The 26845-nt window shown below is 34.5% G+C and overlaps 3 protein-coding genes and 2 pseudogenes across 3 annotated transcripts; 1 reads left to right on the forward strand and 4 right to left on the reverse strand.

Annotated features, from left to right (window-relative positions):
• Window positions 1-39: 39 nt before the first annotated feature.
• Window positions 40-1543, reverse strand: LOC147934539 (uncharacterized). Its single transcript, XM_087472669.1, has 2 exons — window positions 1426-1543; window positions 40-617 (listed from the first exon to the last, which is right to left on the reverse strand). The coding sequence occupies exons 1-2, from the start codon at window positions 1541-1543 to the stop codon at window positions 40-42; spliced, it is 696 nt and encodes a 231-aa protein (XP_087328795.1).
• Window positions 1544-1700: 157 nt separating this feature from the next.
• On the reverse strand, window positions 1701-2702 carry LOC147934540 (uncharacterized; annotated as a pseudogene).
• Window positions 2703-13469: 10767 nt separating this feature from the next.
• On the reverse strand, window positions 13470-14169 carry LOC104724275 (uncharacterized). Its single transcript, XM_010442736.2, has 2 exons — window positions 13783-14169; window positions 13470-13638 (listed from the first exon to the last, which is right to left on the reverse strand). The coding sequence occupies exons 1-2, from the start codon at window positions 14163-14165 to the stop codon at window positions 13470-13472; spliced, it is 552 nt and encodes a 183-aa protein (XP_010441038.1). The 5' UTR covers window positions 14166-14169.
• A 4058-nt stretch (window positions 14170-18227) lies between these two features.
• LOC104724276 (protein CHLORORESPIRATORY REDUCTION 7, chloroplastic) lies at window positions 18228-19398 on the forward strand. Its single transcript, XM_010442737.3, has 3 exons — window positions 18228-18500; window positions 18620-18753; window positions 18963-19398. Exons 1-3 carry the CDS (start codon window positions 18446-18448, stop codon window positions 19233-19235), a joined length of 462 nt encoding a protein of 153 aa, XP_010441039.1. The 5' UTR covers window positions 18228-18445; the 3' UTR covers window positions 19236-19398.
• Window positions 19399-23148: 3750 nt separating this feature from the next.
• On the reverse strand, window positions 23149-24291 carry LOC147934541 (zinc finger BED domain-containing protein RICESLEEPER 2-like; annotated as a pseudogene).
• Between the last annotated feature and the right edge of the window lie 2554 nt (window positions 24292-26845).

The raw sequence follows: 26845 nt of genomic DNA on the forward strand, positions 1-26845 counted from the left end.
TCGGATGACAATAGTAGATATTAGATGCTTAAAAGAAAATCATAAATTTTCAAAGACTTCTTTGAAAACCACATTAAGGGTTTTGTTCTGACATTTCCCTTCTTCATCTGTAATCAAAATCTCCAATCCTTTTCTGCTTGTCACTCTAGAAAATGCAACGTATAGTTGTCTATGTGTAAATTCGGGTTTGGGTAGATACAATCCAACATGTTCCAACGTCTGACCTTGGCTTTTGTTTATAGTGATCGCAAATGCAAGAGCAACAGGAAACTGACGACGCCTCATATGAAAGGGAAACTTTGCATCTGGTGGCGACACAAACATCCTAGGGATAAGAACTTTATCGTTGACGTTTCTTTTACCTGTTACGATCCTTGCTTCAATAACATGATTAGCCATTTGAGTGACAATCAATCTCATACCATTGCATAAACCTCCCTTAGGATCAATATTCCTAAGCAACATGATAGGTGCTCCCTTTCTCAGCGTCAGAACATGGTTAGGTAATCCAGAAACGTGAATACTGTTTAAGAATTCCTGAGTGTAGATCATATCGCCGTATGCACTTGTATCAGAAGTCTCGATGCTGTCTAAACTCAAATACTGTCTCTCTTCCCCTGGATATAATAAAACCAAAATAAGAAACCGTTTATATTGAATTTTGTTTACCAAAAAAAAATTGCACTCTTAATATACCTGGAAGTTGAGAGAGCATATATTGATTTATGTTATCGACGTCATCATTTCTTTCCAGAAAATTTAAACGTCTTAAAATATATTAATTTAAACGTCTTAAAATTTAAACGTCTTAAAATTGCACTCTTAAAATAAGAAACGACATATATTGATTTATGTTATCCCTAAACGTCTCACAAGGTGGGTGTATTGGTCCACATATGTCTCCTTGTATCCTTTCCAGAAAATTTAAAGTCTCTTTAGTTACTTTGACTGGTGATGGCCTTCTAATAAGTTTCCCTTGTGCACATGCTACACACATGAGATGTTTAGAGATAACTTTTCTCTCTTTAAGAGTGTGCCCATTTGAATTCATAATTAGCTTACGCATCATGTTAGAACCCAGATGGCCAAGTCGGTCATGCCATATAGTGAATTGTTCATTGAACATTTTATTTATTGCCAAATTAGCTTTTATCATATTAATCTTAGCATGGTAAAGACCAGTGGCTAGTGCAGGTATAGCCTCTAGGACTTTCTTATGTCCTTGGGTGATTTCAGTAATATATAGGAACTCTTTGTTTCTTTCACCCTTTGTTTCAACGTGGAAACCATTCAAACGAATGTCCTTAAAACTCAATAAACTTCTCTTTGAGCTGGGTGAATATAAGGCATCACTTATTTCAATATGTGTTTCATTAGGTAATAAAATATGAGCCTGGTCGTAGCCCTCAATTAGGCTTGCTATACCCGCAATTGTACTAATATTGGTACTTTTCATTATGAGATTAACAAAATATCTCTTGTCCTTCAAAATTGTGTGGCTTGATCCACTATCAACCACAAGTATATTCTTGTCCTCAGTCATTTTTAATATAGACAAGAATTTATGTTTTAAACTTTAAAGTAATAAAAGAAGCAAATATATATTGAAGGAAATAAAATAATTGAATTTAAACCAAAATAATAATTTAATAAAATTCAAAGCATAAAACATAGAATTTAAATCAAGACAATTTTTGAACTTAATTATCCTCTCCTAGACAATCCGAAGTCTCATAATCCAATTGGTCATCATTCTCATGGTCGAAATCTCCTTCACCATCGAGATGAACCAAGTTAGCTTTTGGATTCTTTTTCAAACTCTCTTGATAGAGATCAATAAGATGCTTAGATGTCCTGCACGTCTTAGCCCAGTGGTTCTCCATACCACATCGGTGGCAAACCGATTTTGTCTTATGTTGCGGTTTGAAAATTTCGCGGCCTCTACCACGGCCACAACCGAAGTCGGACCGGTTCCCACGGTCATAACCATCATAGTGGTTCCCTTGGTAATTTCCACGACCGTGATGCTTGCCTCTATGGACGTAGTTAGACTCTTTAGTCTCTTTGGGCTCTTTAGGCTCCTTTTGGTTCACTTCATTTTTGTGGGCTAATGGTAATGGGGCAAAACCAGGAGGTCTCATTGCACTATTCATTAGCAATAACTCATTGTTTTGCTCAGCAAGCAGCAAACAAGAGATAAGACTTACATATGTTTTGAAACCCTTTTCACGATACTGTTGCTGAAGTAGTATGTTACTGGTGTGAAAGGTTGAGAATGTTTTCTCTAGCAAGTCTTCCTTAGTAACCTCCTTACCACATAATTTCAAGATCGAGACTATCTTAAACAGCTCTGAATTATACTCATGCACGGATTTAAAATCCTGGATCCTTAGATTTTTCCAATCAAATTGAGCCTTTGGTAGGAGCCCCGTCTTTTGGTGTCCATATCTGTTTTTCAACTCTGTCCAAAGGTCAAGAGGATTCTCAATGGTAAAGTACTAGTTCTTGAGACTCTCATTAAGGTGATGGCGTAAAAGCAAAATCGCCTTGTATCTTTCTTTTTCGGTGGTATCATTACCATCCTCGATACATTCACATAGATCCTTTGATTTCAAGGTAATCTTAGTATCCAATGCCCATTGTAAATAGTTATCTCCAGAGACATTAAGTGCAGCATATTTGAGATTGTTGATTTTTGACATCTATAAAATAGAAAACAAGCACCCGATTATTATCATGCGGTATTTGAGACCAAACCATGCAATCGTTTTAGTCTTAGGCCATGCGGTATTTAAGACCGAACCATGGAATTACTAGGCCATGCGGTATTTAAGACCGAACCATGGAGTTAATTTCGTCTAGGCCATGCGGTATTTGAGACCGAAACATGTCTTGCCTTTATGCTTAATTTTGTGGCTTAACATGCATGAAAATATAATCCTAGACAAATTCTAGTATGAACAGGAAATATGCACATAATCCAGGTTTTAGCAATTTTCCTTTTTCTTAGATAAGAATTCCTTTTTCTTAAAACAGGATAATGACAAAATTTTAGGAAATATTTTCTAGGCTTTTAGGATAATGTCTAGAATTAATTTGGGAGTTATCCTAATTTTGTTTTGATCTTTCATGCAAAACATAAGACAATTCCGATTTTAAACAATCAATCAAGAACAATCAGATTTAAAACAACCTAGAACAACTAGATTAATATTTTCTCTATGAATGTCGATTTTAGGTTTCCAGTTCTAAGGTTCTCATGCAACAAACAAACAATCAAACACAACCGGATTTTAAACGTATCATCATTAGTTCAATTGCAAACAATCTAAGCAATCCTAAACCTCAACAATCGGATTTTAAAGTTTTAGGGTTTTAGGGTTTTAGGATTTCAAAGCTTAGGGATTTTTGTTTGTTGATTGTTTACTTGCAGATTTTAGGGTTCTTATAAGATTAAGGACCATATTTGATTCATATGCTCTTAATAAGGTTTGATTATTGTTTACCTTCCACCGATTTGGGGTTGAATGGATTGATCCGGGAGCTAAAGACCTCGGATGTACCTTTGAGCATGATCACGAACTAGCAGCGAACCTCGGGCTGGTCACGAACAAGCAACGATCACAAACTGGTCACGGGTTTGAACAACCGCTGAGCTTAGAACGAACAGGAACTTGTGAGCGGCGGCGGTTTAGGTTTTTAGGGTTTTTCTCAGTTGGAGTTTAGGGCTATTGTGCTGATAACGTGTTGTAAACTAGAGAAACTCGAAGGAGGTTTTCTCTTCTTATTATTATTAATGAATCGATAATCATACATATATATAGCCAAGGACAAAGCCTTATCACTTTAGGAAACACTAAAACCGACTAAGTACAAAGGAGGTGGCCGATAGGCCTTATTGTCTCGGACGTACATGGGCTGTGTAGGGACCGTATATGGACCGGTTATGGAAGTCCACTCCAGGTGTTTTACAACAAAACCTGAATTTAAAGCTTATTTTTAACCTATAATTTTACAAAGAGATTTGAATTTTCTGGTTTTAAATTTAGATAATATTTGCAATGAGAACTGATTTATTTTACAAAAGAGTTTAGAGTTCTAGATCGGAATTTTAATTGCTTGAATTCTAATTAATTTATTGATTTGATATTCCATAATTTCCTGAGAAATTCCTTAGGCCTAGCTTTTTTATCCTCTGAATTTACAACACTTTTATTTAATATTTTGCATTGCTTTTCTTAATTTTTAATTCAACTTAATCTGTTTAGCGTAATAACAAAACTCTATAATTTATTGTGTAGACTTGAGTCCTTGTGGAATTCGACCCCTAAGTACTGCAGTGGTCTCTTAATTTGAGAGAGTAGCTCTAGGGTTTAATGTGAGCATATCAAATTTTGGCGCCGTTGCCGGGGACTCTTTGATCTACCATTAGATTTGAGTTTTTAATTTTGTTTAAATTTTTCTTTTTATTTTCTACTTACACTTTTTTGTTTTTCTTCTCTTTGGTGTTTCAGGTACATACCTAATAAGCCTAACACAAAGGACAACAAGACTGGTCCTACTGTGAAGCTTTCAAACCAAGAGTTGGGAAAACTTGAGCGTGAGAACAGAAAAGCAGCCAAATCCTTGAAGATGGTTAACACAATCATTTTGATTCGTGATGAAGACGGTGCTTTGAGGGTTGCGCAATGAGTAGGGCCAAAAGCTTGATGCAGAAGGCAATGTGATTGCTGAAGCTGTTGTTGTCAACAAGCAAGCTGTTGTCGTTGACGGGCAAGCCGATGGTGTCGACCAACGCCAACAGGGTGTCGATCGACACCCACCTGTAGCAGACGTGCGTGGAGCTGCCAACCACGTCCATAACCCAGTTCGAAGACAAGATCAAAACCCAGATTTGATCAGGACTATTGCAGACTTCAACAGAGCTGATTTGATGTATGAAAACCGCTCTACAATTGTTCCACCTTCATTCCCAAGGAATGACTTTGAGCTGAAGCTTGCATACTTCCAGCTAGTTGGACAGAGACCCTTCTCTAACCTGCCAAATGAGAAAGCTCTGGATCATATTGAACACTTTAAAGATCTGGTGACCAGCATCAAAGCCAATGGTGTGACTGAAGACTACATCTACTGCAAGCTCTTCCCATATTCACTTGCAGGAGAAGCATCTCAATGGTTAAACCAGTTGCCAGCTGGATCTTTTGACATCTTGGCAACAAATTAAGGTGGCTTTCCTTAATTACTTTTATGATGATGAAGCTGTCCTCCTTCAAGCAAAGACCAGATGAAGCTTTCAAGGCAGCCTGGGTGAGATTCAAAGCTTATCAAAGGGACTGTCCACACCATGGTTTCTCAAGGGTGCAACTGCTGAGTATCTTTTTCAGAGGAATTGATTGGGAATAGTAGTTAGCTTTGCATGCTGCCAGCCATGGGAACTTCAAGACAAGATATCCAAATGAAGCTGAGAATTTTATTGAGAATCTAGCCTCCAGCAATAGCACTAAGAGAGCAGATGCTGAAAGGAAGAGAGTGCATGGAGGATATGATGCAAAACAGCTAGCTTCTGTTAATGCCAAGCTGGATTCAGTTCACAATCTTCTAGTGGGTAAGAAGTCGGTCCAATTTGCTGCTGAGGTTGAGACATTTGAGCTAGAGCCAGAGAATACAGAGGAGAATGTCAACTATGTGTATGGAGCTGGGTATCAAGGACAGAGATTCGGTAATCAACAAAGCAACAAGCCTTACAGTGGGAACTCTTCAGGTTACACTCCTGACCCAGATTATCAGAAGCAGAACAACAACTATACAAGAACCTATGGGAACTCATCATATCAATCTCCACCTCCTAAGATTTCTTCGGAGAGTAGAATGGAAGCCATGCTTGAGCAGCTTCTTCAGGATCAAGAACAGTTAACAGTGACATTCAATGGGAAGATTGATAATGTCTACAATGAGCTTATTGGGAGAATTAATGCATTGAATATTCATGTTAAGAAGCTCGAGAATCAGATTGCGCAGACTGCTGGGTCTGTGAAGAGGCAAGAGGGTTTTCTTCTTGGAAGAACTGAATCAAACCCCAAGCATGCTTGCAATGCCATATCACTGAGAGATGAAGATGATGGTGAAATTGTTTCTACAGAAAAGGGAGAGAAATCGACAAATTTGTCGACTCTAGATGATGGTGTCGATCGACACCAACTGGGTGTCGGTCGACACTCATCTCAGACATATGCGGAAGTTACAAAATCTCAGGTTCCATCAGCTGTTGAGAGGGTGTATAAGCCTAAGGTCCCTTTTCCTAAGCCAAAAAGGTCCAAGCAGGAGATTGAAGATGCTAGATGCTAGGCAATGATGGACAAGGTGGTGATTGAGATGCTTTTGATTGATGCAGTAAATCTTTCGCCACCACTTAAGCGCTATGTGAAGAGAAAGGTATCAAATTGTTTGAGCCCTGAGGAAGGAGCTTTGCTATCTAAGGATGTCAGTGCGATTCTGTTGAACCAGCTCTCACAGAAAAAGAAAGAGAAGAAGCAAGAGGTGGTTGTCTCTAAGGAAGTGAGTGCAATACTTCAGTGTAGGACTGCTGAGAAGTTACCAGACCCTGGAAGCTTTGTACTTCATTGCTCTATCTCTGCAGAACAGTTTGCTCACTCACTATGTGATCTTGGTTCTAGTATCAACTTGATGCCACATTCTGTTGCTGTGAAACTTGGGATGACAGAATTCAAGCCAACTAGATTATCTCTTATCTTAGCTGATAGATCCCGAAGAATCCTTGAAGGTGTTTTAGAGGATATTCCAATTAAGGTTGGAAACTTCATGATTCCCACTGACTTTGTGGTGCTGAAGTATGATAAAGAGCCTAAAGACCCTCTCATCTTAGGAAGATCTTTCTTGGCAATAGCTAGTGCCATCATAGATGTGAAAAAGGGAAACATAGCACTGAATGTGGAAGGTTTTAGTATGAACTTTGAGATGGATAAGCTGAGGAGGGCTCCTACTATTGATGGACAGACTTTTTCTGTTGAAAAGGTTTCTGCTACACGAGCATCAGGCTCAATGTCGATCGACACACCATCAGTGTCGGTCGACACCCCTCCATGACCGAGCCCACACTTGACCAGAACTGAGAGCTTGCAGGACATTCTCTATGCTTCAAGTCAGAATGCTGTTCTAAGACAGAAAAGTCACCACTCCACACTATAGAGTCCACAGGTAAGGCCAAGGTATGCATCTTCTTCACCTAATCCCCCTCCTATCATCAATAAGACCTTCAAAGATACAAAAACTGTTTTGTAGTTAACCAAGCTACGAGATTATCGTAGAGCGCTTGTTTCTTCTGTTGATGATTTTGCAGGACATAAAAGAAGACTCGTCCCTAAATCCCTCCCTGGTCTTTTTCCTCACATCCTTGACAGACCTCATGCACCTAAACCTTATACACCACCTTGGATGATGAGACATTCCTCTCGGCAGCATTCAATGCCACTTTTGGCTCCACCCGATGTCTGAGCTTCAGCATAGTCAAGCTAATGACTGAAAACAAGCGCTTAGTGGGAAGCAACCCACTCTTACGTTTTTCTTTTCCACTTTGAGTCATTTTTATTTTTGCTTTGAGTCAGTTTGAATTAGTGTTGAATTATGAACCTCTATCTATCATGTTGCGTTTAATCTTGTGTTTGAGTGATTCTTAGCAGTGCTAACATCCAAGGATTGAGAGGGACACAAATTAACAGCAACTAACTATGGGATTTATGGAAGTAACACTCTGCAGACGCAGAGGGTGTTGACTGATACCATTATTGGTGTCGCTCGACACCACCATCAGATGAGTTATTCCGATTTTGGTTCATACTTTCAAAACTATTTCATTTTGTTTATTTTTCTTTACCTTTCCTCTTACTTGATAACACTGGGGACAATGTTGTTTAAGTCTGGGGGAGGATAGTACTAACTACTAACTTAGTTTTTGTTTGTCAAAACCGTGTTTTTATTTTTATTGAGTCAAAAAATTTGGTTGGAAACTATGATTTTTCTTTTTAGTGTACTGCCTTGGTTGATTAATGCTGCAGATTGAATCCACAAATCCGACTAATGAAAAATCCAATGGCTGATCAGTAAACGAGAGACATCCAAATTTCCAACAGAGTCCATAAAAGCATGAGGTAATTTCTGCACTTTTCTTTTTACCTCATCAAGGAGATTGATGTTCATAGAGCTTGACTCCTTGTTCATACCTGAAAAGTAAGATTTTTAAAAGAAAATGGTACTCCTCTCCCTTTTTCTAGTTAAAAAAAAAAAAAAAGTCCCTGAGAGCTTTGTTTAAAAAAAAAAAAAGAGTGAATAAAAGATGAAATGATTTTGATCAGTTTAGAGAGGTAGGTAAATTACCTGTGACCTCATTATTCTACTCTTGATTCAAATGATCACACAAAGTTTGGAAGCGAGAGGTAGGTAAATTACCGATGACCCGATTATTCGCCTACACCTTTGAAGAAGAAGATAAAAAAACCAGCAAAGTTCAAAGGGAAGATAAGAATAGAACAAGTCTGTGGGAGAGAAAGAGTACCACGTATTGTAAAATTATATCTTGCTTGTTATGGTATAGTACGGGAATGAGTCTAGAAGGTTCTTGACATTGATCAAATTGATGAGACCCACCGATGAAGGTTTAATGGATGATGTAGTGAAATTTGGTTTGAATTTGGGATGCTATGAAAGTCAACGGAGAAGTATATGGTGGTTCGATTTGGATTTGTCTGCTAAGCATATGGATTATGGTTTGGATGATCATGGCATTACTTTAAAAAGAAAAGGAGTTTTCATGTTTTCAAACCTCTTTCACAGGTCTAAGTTTCTGTTTTGCTTGAGGGCAAGCAAATGCTAAGTCTGGGGGGAGTTGATATATCATGGGTTTTACAGTTTTTAACCATGATAAAAGTGTGCTTTTTGAGTCTTTTGATTTGTTTTTAGGTTCTTTGAGAGTCATTAGAGGTTTTATAGGATTTTGGCATGAAAGGAGCAAAATGGAGCAATTAGAGGGATTTTTGGAGCAATTCAGCTAAGGAAGAGAACTTGGAGCCGATCAGAAGTGAAGGGTGTCGATCGACACCACCCTTGTTAACCGCAAGAAGACCCAAGTTTTGGAAGTTTTACAAATCTGCCCCCAAAGTTTTCCATATTTGCATCATTAGTCTCTGGACGTGTTTTAGGACATATATATATATATATATATATATATATATTGTTTTTGGGTTTTAGAAACCCTGAAGTTTTATTCTAGCAAGTTTTATTTTCTGCAACCTGTGAGATTTTGAGAGCTTTTGGGAGAGAGAGATTTGGACTGCTTTGAGAGAAGAATTCATAAACTCCCACTTTACTCTTTTAATTTTAATTGCTTATTATTCAGAATTATGTTTTGTTCTTCATTGATTATGTCTGAGTAGTTTGCTTGTTAGGTTCAGGGTTTTTCACAGGGTTTTTATGGTTTATTAGATCTGTTTATTTAGGATTCATTATCTTTCTAGATCCTCATCATAGGTTGTTCTTCATATTATTCCTTGATTGGCCATCTAGAATTAATACTCTAGGAAAAAAAATTGATATGAGAATATAATTGATTTTCCTGATAAAACCTTTTGATAAGCAAAATTACTTATTGCAAAGAGATTTGATTTAGTAATTTTGTGAGCAAATCTAAAACCTGAATTTAAAGCTGATTTTTAACCTAGAATTTTACAAAGAGATTTGAATTTTCTGGTTTTAAATTTAGATAATATTTGCAGTGAGAACTGATTTATTTTACAACAAAAGAGTTTAGAGTTCTAGATCTGATTTTTAATTGTTTGAATCCTAATTAATTGATTGATTTGATATTCCATAATTTCCTGAGAAATTTCCTAGGCCTAGCTTTTTGATCCTCTGAATTTACAACACTTTTATTTAATATTTTGCATTGCATTTTTTTAATTTTTAATTCAACTTAATCTGTTTAGCGTAATAACAAAACTCAATAATTTATTGTGTAGACTTGAGTTCTTGTGGAATTTGACCCCCTAAGTACTGCAGTGATCTCTTAATTTGAGAGAGTAGCTCTAGGGTTTAATTTGAGCATATCATGGCGGTGAAAGTTTTACTGCATCTAGTAAGAGAATTGTATCAAATGGTTTGAGCCCTCTGGAAGGAGAGAATGGTATCAAATGGTTTGTTAAGAGAATGGTATCAAACCATTACTTTATCCATCATTGCCTTGCATTTAGCTTCCTCGATCTCCTGCTTGGACTTCTGAGGTTTTGAAAAGGGACCTTAGGCTTATAAAGTTGTTATGAGTCAGATGGTGAAACTGGAAAAAAAACTGGAGCTGTTTGTGAGGTGTGTCGAGCGACACTGATGGTATGTCGATCGACAATGCCATTCTGAAGTAAACATTCTTTGATGGATGGTGATTGCATCGATCGATATACTGGGGTGGCATGGATCGATGCTCGCTCCACGACCGTAGTATCATCGTTGTCTCCTTCCTTTACCACAATTGCATTACAAGCATGCTTTAGGTTTGGATCAGTTCTTCCTTTAATAAAACCCTCTCGTCGTTTAACAAACCCAACAGTCTGTGAAACTTGACTCTCCAGATTCTTAACATGAACATTCAATGCATCAAACTTCCAATCACCTCAGTGTAGACATTATCTATCTTCCCATTGAAGTCCACTGTCAAATTATCTTGACCTTGCAATATATGTTCAAGCATTGCTTCCATCCAACTCTCAAAAGTATTTGGAGGATGAAAATGATAAGAAGAATTACCATAAGTTCTCGTGAAACCGATGTTCTGTTGATGCTTATGGTAATCCGGCTTAGGAGTGTAGCCTGAAGAGTTCACACGGTAAGGCATGTTGCCTTGCTGATTGCCGAACTTCTGTCCCTGATACCCAGCTCCATACACATAGTTCACATCCTCTTCAATAGTCTTTGGATCTGGCTCAAATGTCTCAACTTCTGCAGCAAAATGGACAAACTTCTTAACCACCAGAAGATTGTGCACGGTATCCAGGTTGGCATTCACCTTAGCTAACTGATTTGAATCATAGCCTTCATGCAATCTCTTTTGCTCTAGATCTGCATTCTTCGTATTGTTGCTTGGAGCAAGCCTTTCAATTAACTGTTCAGCCTCATCTGGATACCTTGTCTTAAAGTTCCCATTACTAGCAGCAAATGATTTTATACCAGGTCTTTAGAGATCCTGGTTTGAGTTGCCTCAGCAAATGAGATGCTTCCCCAGCAAAAGAGTAGGGGAAAAGTCTATAGATCAATTGGTGACAGCTTGTCCTGTGGGAAGGTTGTTAAGGGGTGGGGACCAGGGTTCGAGGAACGCCTAGCGCACCAATAACCTAATGGTGGATTTGGATGATTAGTTCCATTCTACAGTGAGGAGTTAGGATCGATGCCCTGCAGGGCCAACTTGGGGCCTATGGGGGCAAGCTAGTGGGGGGCTAATGGGGTCCACAGGACGGGTTGTCATATATGGTAATACTGATGCCCACACTTAGCTTTTTTTGCATCATGGAGAAAGGTTCACGCATGATTCCAACCATCAAAGAGAAGTCCGAAAGTGTGGAACAACTATCGGTAATAAGTTCACCAAGGGTGTAAAGAAGTGCGAACCAATGTTCTTGGTGGTGCTGAAGGTAAAGGAAATATTAGAGAAGGTAGAGACTATCCCACCGGCCATTGATGCGGTTCTCAAGGAGTCTTGTGATGTGATACCCAAAAACTGCCATCTATGCTACCACCAAGAAGGGGAGGTGACCACCTGATCGAGTTGGAACCTGGAACAAAACCACCATCGATGGCACCTTACCGGATGGCTCCGTATGAACTTGAGATATTGAGGAAACAACTCAATAAGGTATTGGCGACATGGAAGTTACGACCGTCGAAAGCTCCCTATGGTGCGTTGGTGTTATTCCATAAGAAACATGATGGGTCTCTTCGGATGTGTGTTGACTACCGGGTATGTAACAAGGTGACAATCCTCTCTCATTGATTGCTGATTTTTTCAATAGGCTCGGAGGGGCGAAGGTGATGAAGATGGATTTACAGAAGCGGTACTACCAAGTTTGGATTGTGGAGGGAGATGATCCAAAAACCGCGTGCATTACTCGGTATGGGTCATTCGAGTGGCTAGTGGCTAGTGATGCCATTTGGCCTCACAAATGCATCAGCGACACTTTGCACTCTCATGAACCAGATCCTCCAGCCATACTTGGACCGATTTGAGGTGGTATACTTAAATGACATTGTCATCTTTAGTAACTCGATGGAGGAGCATGTCGAGCACTTACGAACGGTTTTTTGGGTACTTCGCGAGAATGAGCTCTTTGTGAAGAGGGAGAAGTGCACATTTGCTACTGAAGAAGTACAATTCCTAGGAAATATCATCTCACATGGGAGGCTCAAGATGGACGATGCTAAAGTAAGAGCCATTACCGAGTGGGAAGCTCCTACAAAGGTTCTGGAGGTACGATCATTTCTTCGTCTTGTAAACTACTATCGACGGTTCATTGAGGGATACTCAAAGAAGGTGGCACCGCTAACAGACTTACAAAAGAAGGGGAAGCCATGGCAGTGGTCCGAAAATTGCTAAGGCGCATTTAAGGAGTTGGAAATCGCGTTAAGCCAGGAACTCATCCTTGCCTTGCCTGATTTTACGCTATCCTTCGAGTTACACATTGATGCTTCAGATATCGCCATTGTGGGTGTTCTAATGCAAAATAGGCTCACCCTAGCCTTTGAGAGTCACAAGTTAATCATAAGCATTGGCAAAGGAGATGAGCAGAGCAATTATGGCAATAGGGATGAGAGATTGAGAAACCCTCGTTTTTTTTCAAACAGAAGGTTTATGTTAATGCTCTCTCGACATTTTTTTTATGGATGTGTACACATGGAATGCAGTGAAAATAAATGTTTAATGGACTTTTAGTTACAAGCTGAGAGCATTTTACAGAAATAAAGACTGGTAGTTGGAATCCCATTAGGACGATTGGGCCAAATGTTGATGAGTAGATGTGAAAGAACATAAAAGCCATAACGTTAGGAGAGAGAGAGTCCCACGATTACTTAAATGACCTATTAGATAAAATCGGATTTGTATTATTCTGTAACACACGACCAAAAGTGTCATAGGGAGAATCTATGTTGCACGACCAAATGTTAATTTATAATTATTATACTGTTTTTGGGTACGACCAAATTAATGAAGAATATATTAGCTAAAGGATTTATAAAGAATAGTTTACAGAATACCATTTTCTTTTTCCTTCAGTTGGCATATTAAAATTACGTATATAGTATCTGAATTTTGTTAGTAACAAATTGTTACACAGGATACAATCAGTACCTTGTCTAATGTCACGCGTATCTTGGACAGGTACGACCTAAATAATTGACTTTACAAAATAGATATAATCTCAATTTTTCACAGGGAAACAGAAAAAACAAGAAAGCCAACCACCACCATTTCGTTTCGAATCATCCGGGTACAAACCAGGCTTCGAGTCGGGTCTTGATATATCTGTTTTACCACTTTCACTTTTCACGTTTAGTGATTTCTTACGGTCTTGTTGGTACTCTGGTAATCTACAGAAAGAGAGAGAACAGGTTTAAAAAACTAAAACCAACAGAGCTCATTATAAGCAAAACTCATTCAAAACCGAGTTTTCGGTCCAACAAGTCATGGTTCTGACTAAGTAAACCGGTATGGAGGATTGAACAACAACTTACGTGGGAAATGCGAATGAAGCTCCGCTGTTATTACTGGTGTCGGGCCGATAAGATTTGGCCGGAGAAATTTGTTGAGGTTCATCTTGTTTAGGAACGGTTTTTGGTATGGTTTCTCCTGGTCGAGCGTCTGTGGAAGTGATTTTGTGATCGATGTTGGTGTTGTTGTAGTTGTTGTTGTTGTTGTTGATATAGGAAGCAGAATATTCGAAATTGGTGAGTTCTCCAGATTTATACATTGTGGAGAAACTTTGGTCTCCCATGTGAATACTGAACAAAGATTCATTCGATTGTACACTCCAATCTTGTTTAGGAGTTATCGTAGATGCGAAAACCGAAGGTGGAATCCGGTCCGGTTCATATCCTGATTTTGTTTCCCGGTCCATTTTTGTATCTGTCTACAAAATAAAAATAAAAATATTAGATATCAATGTATGTGTTTAGATCTTGTAACCAAAGAAAGAACTCTCATCACCTTTGATCAAGCTGAAGCTGAGAGTTCTTCAAGAACCAAAATGCTGAAAAGAACAATTTCTTTAATTCTTTGTAAAAAGTTACGTGTGGAAAATTAAAGCAAAGCTGTGTCCTCATTAATAATGTCTATTTTTTCGTTGGATAACAAACGTAATTAAACTGACTAACTAATCTCCATTACAAAGTTAATTACTAAGAAAAACAATTTGGACTTCAGTTATAAGTTCTAAGTTATAACTAAAAAATGTTTGTTAAAGATTTGGACATATTTAAAGGCTGGGAGCCTAACTCGGAGCTGTTATTACTTATTAGTTATAATATTGCATCAGAAAGTGTTTCTGCTATTTTAATCTTACAACTCTTTTTTTTTGTTCTCTTAAAAAGAGTTAAGTTTATTGTAATTGGGAACTCTTTAATATTACAAATTTTTTAAGTAATGCACAGGTTTATTTTCATATGAAAATAGTTATGTATAGATATAATATCTTATTATATAAAGTTAGGTTTTGAAAATTAGCCATTAATAAAATTTTGACATGTGTCAAGTTATAATCTCAAATTTTAACATGTGCAAAAATTAATATTTAATAGAAAGAATTTGATTACAACAAAAACAAAATATTTTATTTTAAAAAATATTAATAATGTAAAAAGATAATTATCAAAAATTATAAAAAATTACAAAGGTTTTTTAAAATAATTATAAGGAGATTATATATATTATAAAATTTGAAAATATAATATTATTTACTTATTTTTAATTTTAAGTTATTAATTCTACAAAAAAATAGAAAAAGGAGTAAGGAAAATATACAATTAATTATTAATTCTAAATTTTGTAAATACTCGCTTCTATATAAACATAGATCGTCTCATATTTTTCATCTAACAAAATAATTTGTTCAAAAATACTGCTTTCAACTTTGTTTAATTGGGAATTTTTTTTTAATGGGAAGGTAAATTTTTCTATTTAAAAAAAACCAAAATTTTCTCGTACTTTCTCCTTTTTCAGTTGGGAACATGTAAGATTGTGCTGACCCAAAAAAAAGATTAATATATGCGTCTTCTTTTCCTAATACTATATTTTAAAATTTATTATAGTATTTTTAGATTGTTTTCTTTAATATATATTTTCATCTTTGAATATTTGGGATTCATATATTACGATGCTTATAATTTTCAATTATTTTTTTATAATGTCAAATTAATTTTCTTCTAATTTTTCAACTTTGAATTGGTTAGTCGTAAACCCTTTTTTTTTGCAAACATAATTATTACCATTTTTCATTCAATCCCAAAGGGAGATAACGAGTAGAAGCTCATCAACCTAATGGATGGATAAAATAGGCTAATCAAACACAAGCTTACAACAAATATAAATAGATAGATTGGAAAAACATAAATCGTTATTGATAAATCCATAGGAGCTCGAAGATTGTGACACCCTGGTTTGCAAAAATGTTTAAAAGAAATAATTTGACGACCTATATCACCAAAATGCACTTATCTTTTCATTCATAGTCCTGAGAGAACTTCATGATGGGTGACCTTCCCTTCCTGGAAGTGATTGTCGGGACTGTGCGAGTGGGGACAAAACACATGAAAATATCATTTGTTGATTTGTAGGGTCAGTAAACAAGTTTTTAAAACCTTCCACACGTAACAAACTAGTTATCGAATATGAGTGGGTCCACGAGACGAGAATAGATATAGGGCCTACTTAGGAAGGTGGGCCCATGCATTGAGAGTGGATATGGGCTCACTAAGCAAGGTGACGGTTGGGGCGTTACAGAGACAGAGGCTACATTATGGTGTGTCAAAGACACTTCCACGAATACATTAGAAAATTTAATATTAGTTATTATCGAAAGATTTTGTGACGTTAGAAAAAGGTTTTTACTTTCATTGGTTGTTCGAGCAAGCCATTTTGAGATAGTAGAAAGACGTGAACATGTTCTCTCCACACAGGAGGAGGGCAGAACCGATGTTCTCTCTATGGTGAAGAAGGTTGGACACAAGGTTATCTCCCCAATGGAGGAAGATGGAGGAGGTTGGACGCAAGGTTATCTCCCCAAAGGAGGAAGACGGAGCAAGGCTCTCTCTATGGTGGAGAAGGTTGGATGCAAGGTTCTCTCCATAAAGGAGGAGGGCGAAGCCGAGGTTTTCTCTATAGTGATAATACATTATTGTGATGATACATCATTGATTAGTATACTATGTAATATACTTTTTATTCAAAATATTTTTTGAATCAACAATTTTAGTAATTAAAAAACTGTGCATAAGTGAAAGTAAAATAGTTGGCTTAATGTGTTCATATAAATATTTTCTAGGTGGTGGTAAAGAATATATTTGTAGTATAGAGTATATTTAGGTGTAAAAAATACAATTTTAATGGTAACATACATAAAAGATTTGTAAATATATAAAAATCAGTGTATTATAAATAACGTACAACAAATTTTAATATATTTTTGTTAAATTTAATTTAATTTTACAAAAATTTATAGCCGCACATCGAGCGGGTCCTCATCTAGTTATATATATATATAGATAAATAAAAATTAAAAGGTAAATTTTCTCGAAAGAAATTAAAAACAACAAAAAAAACTAATCACTTTTAAAGTTTTGAATTAATTTCATTTGCATTCTTGGTAGTTTTACTGTTCCATAGTTGTAAATTTTTGGGAAATTAAATCACATGATAAGACTTTCATTTGCCTCTCTTCGATTTCAAAATAGAAAAAAAATTGGTATGCCTAATAAGTATATAGGACAATTTTGTCTTTGTGTCTTAATTGTTTAGTCCACACATATCAACAAATAACAAAATTGAGCAGTAAGGGTCGAAGGGACTTTTTAACTTTTCATTTTCATGTTGTCGGTAACTATGGACGAGATAATTAAGGCGCCAAAAAAATGTGTGATACTAAAAAATATTTGTAATCAGGTTCAAATTATTGGGCTCGCTACATCAAATCTAAGTTTGTACAAGCACGTGTATGACTTGCATGCCAATCCCAAATACTAATATATTTATATAGCAACAATAAAAATTTAAAATTGGCAAAAAAACATTAACATATAAGTTTAGAGCATGAGCAACGATAGATACCACCGTGTAATTTAATTATTTATCAATATATAATAAATAATTTAACAAATATATAATAAATAAATTATTTCTTATAATTTAATCAATATATAATAAATAAATTATTTATTTGATTTCTAAATTATAAAAAAATAGATTTCACTAATCAAGTGGCTAATAAATTTGAGATACGGTCTCTCAAATCCTTCAATTAAGAGACGTATCTGATCCTTTTTATAACATTTCTAATATATTTTATTTATTTAATTTCTAAATATTTTATAAGAGATTTTCATTGGAGGTACTCTTAAAACATAAGCTAAAAACACGTATTGCGAGTTTGCAACCAACACTAAATCAATAACTGAAAACAAAAATTGTTTTTGGAGTTTTAATAAATTATTCGGAACAAGAATACAATATTGATAAAAACTGAATTTAATCCTAACATATACTTCTACAAAGCTGATCGAGTTAGTAATTAATTTTATTCATACTTATATAGGCTTATAGCTTCTTCTTTTTTGGACAAACCCTTGTTTTCATTTTATCAAAGAAACACAAGTATAAAGATTGCAAAGGATTCAAAGATCCCAAAATTTAATACAAAACAGGAAAAAGGCATTTCTTAATGTCAAACAAGGATAAATAAAATAGATCAAACTAAATTTCATAAAAGCTTTGAAACAAAAACTAGATAATTTGTTGGCACATATGAGATCACGGTTAGTCACGGATCAATGGATGACAATGTGGTCACTATCAAAGACTTAAAAGGACTAAGTGATGTTGAAGAAGAATCCGAGACCGAAAATCTACCCACGGTAGTGAACGGTAACGATATAGGCTTATAGCTTAAGCTAAATGAACTACATAAAGTGTACATACCAGAATGTTGTAGGTCAAAAACAAAACAAGAGACTATTTGGGCCAACTAAACCTAGCTCTGTTTAGATATTCAATGGCCCATTAAAGACATATGAGTTACTTTCGTAAATTGGGAAAACAAAAAAAATAGTTGGTGTATGCTCCTCGTAATATATCATCTTATCTACAACCAGAAGAAGCTTATACTGCTCCTACACAAGCTTTCTGCAGATGAAGTGTTCGCTGCAGAAGCAGCTTTTCAACATTGGAGACAAGCTCTTTAGTTGTAAGCTAACTTATTTTTCTTACACTTTCTCCCCTCGTATTCACCGGCTCTACTACTGCAAATCAAGAATTACTTAACCGATCGATCTTAATTATTCAAATTTTTATCTTTGCTTTCAGGTCGACAAGACCGATGGGTTTCAATAGAACAATTTCATGTAACAGATTCTCTTCTCTCAAACTCAATAAACATGTTTCATAATCCTATAGGTTTTCCAGTATTGTCTACAAGAAGGAGGAAAAACCATTCGACAGTAAGTGTTGGTTAATAGTTACAGTTTTGTAAATAAGTAAATTAACTGAAAATTCCCAAAACAAAAAAAAAGAAAAAAAATTTACGTTTTGATTGGTGGCCATGGAAAATTTTCATTTGTACGCGAAATTTAACCAACAAAATTTTCTAAATTGCGATTTCATTATATTCATCTTACATTGAATCAAACGAATTTAATTAATAATTTAGGTTTGTGCAACAAGGAGAAGAAGGGTGCATTCGAACTCGGAGACGTACGTACTATTAGAGGCAGGACAAGATGAGCAGTTTGTGTCGGAAGACGAACTCAAGGCTAAGCTCAGAGGGTGGCTCGAGAATTGGCCGGTGGAGTTTTTGCCACCAGACCTGGCTAGGTTCGATGACCTTGATGATGCGGTCGATTTCTTGGTTAAAGCTGTATGTGAACTTGAAATTCATGGAGAAGTAGGTTCTGTTCAATGGTACCAAGTTCGTCTTGAGTAAATAAATAAACGTATCATGTATGTATGTTTTATCTTTTTAAGGTAATAAGCACATTTCCTTGAATTAGTAGTTCTTTTGGTTCTTTAATACATAATTGTTGTTGTTCTGGATGTTAAATTCGGTGTGTTTATTAATATAATCGTAGAAAAGAATTATGGTCAAACCTTTCGTAGATAAGACACTTGGTCATGCTAAATAATACGCAAATTTAGAAGAAAAAAAAAAAGATCCAGAGAAAAATGAGTGGTGAAAGTTCAAAGTTGTCATCCATCATAGTCCGTCTGAATCAAAATGTATATGTTGTTTAGTTTCATCACTGATTTTATAATTTCATTTTGTGATTTAAAACGTTATAGGTCGTTTAGTTTCATCAAGACGCACATAATTTTTTTTATAGAATTTGATTACTTGCTATGTTGTATATAAAGGCTTTAATTGGTAACCATCATTTAGGAAAAAATGAGAATGAATGTGATATTCTTCTTCATTCTTCAAAACTTTTACATTTACAAGTAATATTATATCCAAATCATTACTCTATATTTATCTTAAAAAAAAAAATAGAACAAAAATGTCCCTCCCCTAAATTGATGGGGAACAAATGAAACAAAAAAAGGAACAAATATTAAAATTTGTTTTCCATTTTAAAATAAACTAGATATTCACCTGCGGTACACCGCGGATTAATAAAAATAAAATGTTATTTGTTTTGTAGATTAACTATATATATAACTAATATTTAATTTGTATTTTTTTAAATGTACAATCTTACAAATATAGATAAATATTAGTTAGTGTAAAAAGTATTTTGTTTGAGGTTTATTGTTTTATATTATAGGAACTATAACATACAATTAAATAAGTAGTGATTTATAGAAGGAAAATATTGTGTGTGTTTATAGAATTAATTCCTATTGTTTTGTAAAATTGGAAACTTAATATTAATTAAATTAATCATAAACTTAATATTTAATGTTAAACGGGGGTTCCTATTTTTTTGGAAATTTTATTAGAATGAGAAATCTTGTTTTCCAAAATAGAAATTTAATATTAAATAATTAAATGAAAAACAAATTAATAATTAATGTTAATGGCATGCTTGTAAATAGATTCCAACTTTAGGATTTATTTGCTAAATGCCTCCAAAAATGTATATATAGATAAAATTATATTTATCATTTATTAATAAGATTTGAATTTTATAATACAATAATCTTCATATTTTTATAGTATATTGGTAGAAAAATATTTTTGATACACATTTCATGTTAAATTAATCTGAAGCCTTTATTTGAATATTATATGAATAGTAAAATAGATTTAAAAAATGTTTTATGTTGTAAATAAAAATTAAAAAATATTTTAAATTACTTCTAAAGTTTTACTGTAGGTTAATATTTAACATGCCATATACAAAATTTTATTCACAAATTTTATTTTAAAACCAAATGTAAAATTCATTTTATATACATTGGAATTAGTATTTTTATTGATTAATTTATTTAATAATTAATATATTTCAAATATATGGTTATTGTTTGGTCACCAATTTTTATTTTGTTCATTCTCTTCATCTTTTCCTTTTATTTTTTTTAAAAATTGTTTATTCCATTCCGCATTGTTCTTTTTATTCATTTTTCTTTTGTTCTTTTAATTGTTACCAGTAGAAACCATAATGATTCTTCCTTATATTTGTATTGGTTTGTTTTCTTGGAATTTGCATTTTTTCTCATCATTTTGATAGCCAATGTATATGATTTATTTAAATAATTTGAGCAAATACATAAGCAAAATGGAAGAAAATAAATAAATCAGCAACTACTTAATTCGTTTGTTATTCCCTTCAAGCTTTGCATTGTATATGGAGTAATTTATTCTTAAGTAATAATTATTAGTAAAAGAATGAAAAAATGAAACTTAAGTTTTTCTCATATTTTCTGCCCAAAAAAAATAAAACAGTTTTCTCATTTTGGTCTTATAATAACAAAGAAACTTCTATACAAAAACTAGTGAGTTGATCGTATAGGTTATACTTATGTTAATACATATAATTTTCTCATTGTATTTTTGTTCTTTTAATGATTACCTGTAGAAGCCAAAATGATTAGCCTTAATTTGTATTGGTTTGTTTTCTTGGAATTTGTATTTTTCTCTCATCACTTTGATGCCATTGTATATGATTTATTTAAATAATTTGAGCAAATACATATGCAAAATGGAAGAAAATAATTAAATCAACAACTACTTAATTTGGTTGTTATTCCCTTCAAGCTTTGTATTCTATATGGAGTAATGTATTCTTAAATAATATTGATCAGTAAAAGAATGAAAAAAATGAGACTTAAATTTCCTCATCGTTTATGCCCAAAAAAATAAAACAGTTTTCTCATTCTGGTCTTATAATAACAAAGAAACTTCTATTCAAAAAATAGTGAGTTGATCGTATAGGTTATACATATATTGTGTTGTTAATACATATAATTATGTTCTTTCTTGACCAAAAAAGATAATTATGTTCTTTTTGTAAAAGAAAATTCTTAGAAAGATTTGTTGGCTAAAAAAAAAATTCTTTTTAAACAATTTATTTGCTATTAAAACTCACTTTATATATCATTTATTGATTAAATATAAAATGTATTCAAATCTCATTCATATACCACCTAGATTCCTTGTATAATATTTCAAATAATAAATGCTTTAATGCTGTCATAATTTTTAATTACATATTCTTAAATATTTAAATTCACAAATTAAATCATAATTTAAAATTTTAAGTTGTGGATTTTACTTGATTTAATCTTGTTGTTAGTGATTTACTGGTGTTTTATAGAAAAAAAATATATGAGAGAGATCAATTAAGGCTACTTATATAGTTAAAATAAAATTAGCAGTGAAAATTTCATATTTAATATTGATAAATAATTTTTATAGAAAAAAATATCAGAGAGATCAATGTAGGCTACTTATATAGTAAAAATAAAATTATCAGTGAAACTTTAATATTTAATATTGATAAATAATATTAAATAAAATATTTTCACACCAATAGGGTGAGAGCAAAACTAAAATTTGATATGCTATGACTTGATCAATGACTTTTAATACTTAGAAAAAATGCAACTTAAAACATTTTAGAAGGAATCATACTTGGTTAAATTAAAGAAAATGAAATTAAAGATTTGAATACTTTTTATTTAATAATTAATTAATATATAAATTATTTTTTAAAATATGTAAAGAAGTGGCAGAATTACAATGCAGCAAATGGGGCAATTTATTATAGCTTATTTAGAATAAAATTTATAATATATAGAAATTTCATAGCTATTACCTTGACACCAAAGAAGAGTTCGACCCAATGTTTTATTTTATGTCCTAGTTGATCTAAGAAACAGTGATGTGCCATGTATGTGTGAATATTGTAATGTTATAGTGACTATTGACTGGTGATACTAGCCCTGGGCATTCGGGTGACCCGATTGGGTTTGGGTCGGGTATTTCGGATTTTTGGGTATTTTGGATTAAGGGGTCCTAGACCCATTCGGGTATTTCTAATATTCAGGTTGGATTTCGGATAAACACCCATCTGGTTCGGTTCGGATCGGATATCCGATCTGAATCCGAAATTAAGTAAACCAAACTCAATTTCATTCAATAAACCGATCAATAACCATAAACAGAAAGAGACCAATGTTCAAAATTCAAACAATAATCTCGTTCAAACAACCACATAACAAGATTGTTAAAAAAACAAATCCAAGTACTAAACGAGAGAGACAACAAAGTAAACCAAAATTAAAAACCAAGTACTAGCCGATAGGCGATAGTTCTTGTAGAATTGTCACCGATTGTAAAACCAAAACAACAAAACAACAAAACACCTTGTAGCTTCAAGTAGTGGAGACCTTAATCTTCAATGCAGAACTCTGAAAACAAAAGAATTGGATGAGCTAACATAAACTATAAGAGAGGCAAAAACAAAAAAATAACAAGATCTAGTGATATACAAACCTTTTTCAAGTCGATCTTCATATTCTACTTCTGCCAGAATTTGAGCATTGGTAAGAACTCTTGATTCAATTGCAATGTCTTGTTTCATCCACTGCGCAGTACACATCAAAACCTCAACCATATAGGGAGTTAGGCAACTTCTACATGGTTCTATTATCCTACCACTTGTGCTAAAAGCACTTTTAGATGATACAGATGACACTTGCATAACAAAGACATCACGAGCCATTTTTGATAGAATAGGGTACTTACCACAATTGAATTTCCACCAAGATAGAACATCATACTCAGTCCCCATCATCACATCTGGATTCTCAACAGCCTCTTTCAGGTATGTAGTCAACTCATCTTTTGTTACTTGAACTCCAATATCATTTAACGCTGCTTTGTACCTTTTATCAATTGTGAAAAGACGAGGAACACTATCTGCTTCACTCACATCTGGCTGAGATGACTGAAAAGGCTGAGACTGAGATGACTGAGAAGGCTGAGAAGGCTGAGATTTAGCATACCGGTCACTATACTCCTTGAACATATCAACCAGAAGATTGTAAACCTTGTCATACATCTCTTTATATGTTGGAGTCTCTTCACCATACAACTCGGCAAAACAAATCTTAGCAAAATGCAACTTCTTACTAGGATCAAATACTATTGCTATTCTCAACATCAGATTGATATTACTAAGCCCATCCCAGTACTTATCAAACTTCTTATACATTTCCTCAGCCTTTATCTTCAACTCAGAATCATAACTAGAACACAACAGGTCAAGATTGGTTGATATGTTGACAATCTCTCCATAACACTTATGAGAATTCAGTCTAGTAGAAGCCGAGACAATCAATGTTGAGTTGTAAAAAATCTCTAAAAACTTGTCTAACCTTTCAACCGCACGCCAATCATTGAAGGTAGGAGGTCCAACTCTCTTTTTTCCATTATCAATCTCCAAGAAATGATCATTGTATAGCTTGTCTTCTGTCTCCATCTTATCAAATGCTACCTTGTACTTAATTGCCCTCTACAACATCAAATAAGTCGAATTCCACCTCGTCTTAACATCCAAAGGCAAACTACCCCTTGTCATCCTAACAGAATCTATCTTCTGGTCAAATGTGTTTTGCCTATTTGTGTGGGATCTAAAATAAGAGATAGCATTCCTGATTGCAAGTACATTCTCAGAAACTTCAGTCAACCCGTCTCTCACTATCAAATTAATGATATGACCAGCACATCTCACATGCATAAACTCTTCTTTAATAACTAAAGACTCATTAGTAACGAGAGAGAAAGCAGTCTCAAACTTACTCAAAGCATTTGTATTTGCCGTTGCATTGTCCACTGTAATAGAGAAGACCTTCTCTATACCCCAATCAGCTAAACAATCAAGAAGAGTAGTTGCAATTGTCTTCCCTTTTTGGTATGTCACATACTTGAATCCTATTATAAGCTTCTTTAGTCGCCAATACTGATAAATATAATGTGCTGTTATGACCATATAACTTGCACCTGTGAGTAGCAATCAATTTTAAGATAAGATTAGAATAGATAAGTGAACTCAAAAACGAGCCATTTGTGAGTAAAAAGAAGGATACATGACATTACCTATGACATCACTAACCCATATATCTGTTGTGAGTGAGACTCTTTGTTTGTTAGCAACGAACCACTTTCTCATTGTCGATTTTCTCTGAATAAACATCTCAACAATGTCCCTTGTGGCAGTCCTTCTGGAGTGTGGTTTATATAGATTCATCTGCATCCATAACATATAAAAACATATTAGTATCATTACAATAAAATCCAGAAGAAAAAAAAAAGGAAAGAAAAAAAAAAATATTATACCTTGCTACAGAAGTGTCTCCAAGCCATACTTTCAATTAAAGATAATGGCAACTCCCCTATCACAAGCATCTCATTGGATGCTTCTCTGAAAACACTCTCTGGAACTTTAGCATTTTGCAGATTTCCATCCTTATTAATGACATGTTGACTCAACTTTGGATCTTTTCCTTCTAGCCACGCCTTGTGTTCTTTACAGACTTCAAGATGATTCCACAAATTTTTAGTCCCTGACTTTGATGGACACTTGTATTCTCTCTTGCAATAGTGGCATGTACATATATTGCGGTTATTTGGTAGCCTTGTGAAATGAACCCATACACCTGACCTTGGAGTGATTTGCCTCAGAGTTTTTGGTTGTTCATCTCCATCTTTATGATTTTGTTTTCTTTTTCCCCATTGATTTGCTTCTGGAGTCTGAAACCCTTTTCCTTGGTCATCAAACTCAAATCCATCTGCATCATTATCTCGATCATGTTGATGTGGAGATGATGAATCCATCTGCTAATTGTAAAAAAAAAAAAAAAAAAGTTAGTGAAAGAAAACACCATGTCACCATTGATCACACAAAACAAATGCTCACACAAACAAGACCACTATCGATCACACATCAAAGACCACCATCGATCACACAAACAAGACCACCATTGATCACACAAACAAAATCCATCGATCACAAAAACAAAACCCATCGATCACACATGAAACATGAAGCTAAACTAATACAGAACCCAATCAAATGATCAAACTAAAACAATACAAGACATGAAGCTAAACTAAAATAGAACCCAATCATGCTTTACTCAACAATACAAGACAAAAACACATAGAATTTCAAATAAATCATGAAGCTAAAACAAATTCTGGGTGCAGAACACAGTTCAGATTCAAATGGGAAGAAGGAACAACATTGAGCAAACAAGTGAAGAATATGTGATTAGAACAGAAATGGGAAGAACACATATCTATTTTTAGTTAGATAAAGAAACCAAATTAGATATCACTAGATCATTACATAAAGTAAAGAAAACCCAATATCAAGTCTTACTTCTTCCGAAGAAGTCAAAACAAATGATGAATAAAGTCAAAACAAATTCTGGGTGCATAACACATATCTCCGTTTTTAATAATTGATACAAGATGATTTGCAGATGAAACGACCTGACCCGTTTTTTTAAAAAATAATGAATAATAATAATAAACTACAACTAGTCGTCCCATATCCACTAGCCACCTATCCACAAGCACAACTAACAGCGGAAATAACAGATACCAATACAAAACAATAATCCAATAATTAATAACCAATAATCAAATATAACAATACTCCAATATCAAACAACAGGAAACATGGAACCAGCAACATAGCAAGTTCTAAAGACCCAACTCTAGCAACCTAGCAATGCCAGACAACATCCAATTGAGTCCCTAGAACATCCTCCTCTTCATTGCCTTGATTCCACGATCACACTTTGCCTTTACCTGCATCACAAACACAAATTGCAATGCATGAGTATTTTATAAACACTCAGTAAGGCAATCCTCCCATCTACTGGGCTATACACACAAGCAATATAGATACTCTAACCATCAAGCAACAATCAACAAACAAACCAGGCTCTACATCGACCGACACAAGGCTTGCATCGACCAACACCAACAGGGACAAGCATCGACCGACACAAGGTATGCATCGGTCGACACAAGGTTCACTTGCATCGACCGATGTTTCCACTTGCATCGACCGATGCTTCCAC

The sequence above is a fragment of the Camelina sativa genome, chromosome 11 (genome assembly GCF_030686135.1).
Source record: "Camelina sativa cultivar CO46 ecotype springtype chromosome 11, ASM3068613v1".
Lineage (NCBI taxonomy): Eukaryota > Viridiplantae > Streptophyta > Magnoliopsida > Brassicales > Brassicaceae > Camelina > Camelina sativa.

Coding starts and splice junctions, on each gene's coding strand:
- LOC147934539 (XM_087472669.1), bottom strand. CDS start 1,543: ATGACTGAGGACAAGAATATACTTGTGGTTGATAGTGGATCAAGCCAC. Junction 618..1,425: donor CAATATTAGTACAATTGCGG/GTATAGCAAGCC, acceptor TATTATATCCAG/GGGAAGAGAGACAGTATTTG.
- LOC104724275 (XM_010442736.2), bottom strand. CDS start 14,165: ATGGACCGGGAAACAAAATCAGGATATGAACCGGACCGGATTCCACCT. Junction 13,639..13,782: donor GCTTCATTCGCATTTCCCAC/GTAAGTTGTTGT, acceptor CTCTTTCTGTAG/ATTACCAGAGTACCAACAAG.
- LOC104724276 (XM_010442737.3), top strand. CDS start 18,446: ATGAAGTGTTCGCTGCAGAAGCAGCTTTTCAACATTGGAGACAAGCTC. Junction 18,501..18,619: donor TGGAGACAAGCTCTTTAGTT/GTAAGCTAACTT, acceptor CTTTGCTTTCAG/GTCGACAAGACCGATGGGTT. Junction 18,754..18,962: donor GGAGGAAAAACCATTCGACA/GTAAGTGTTGGT, acceptor TTAATAATTTAG/GTTTGTGCAACAAGGAGAAG.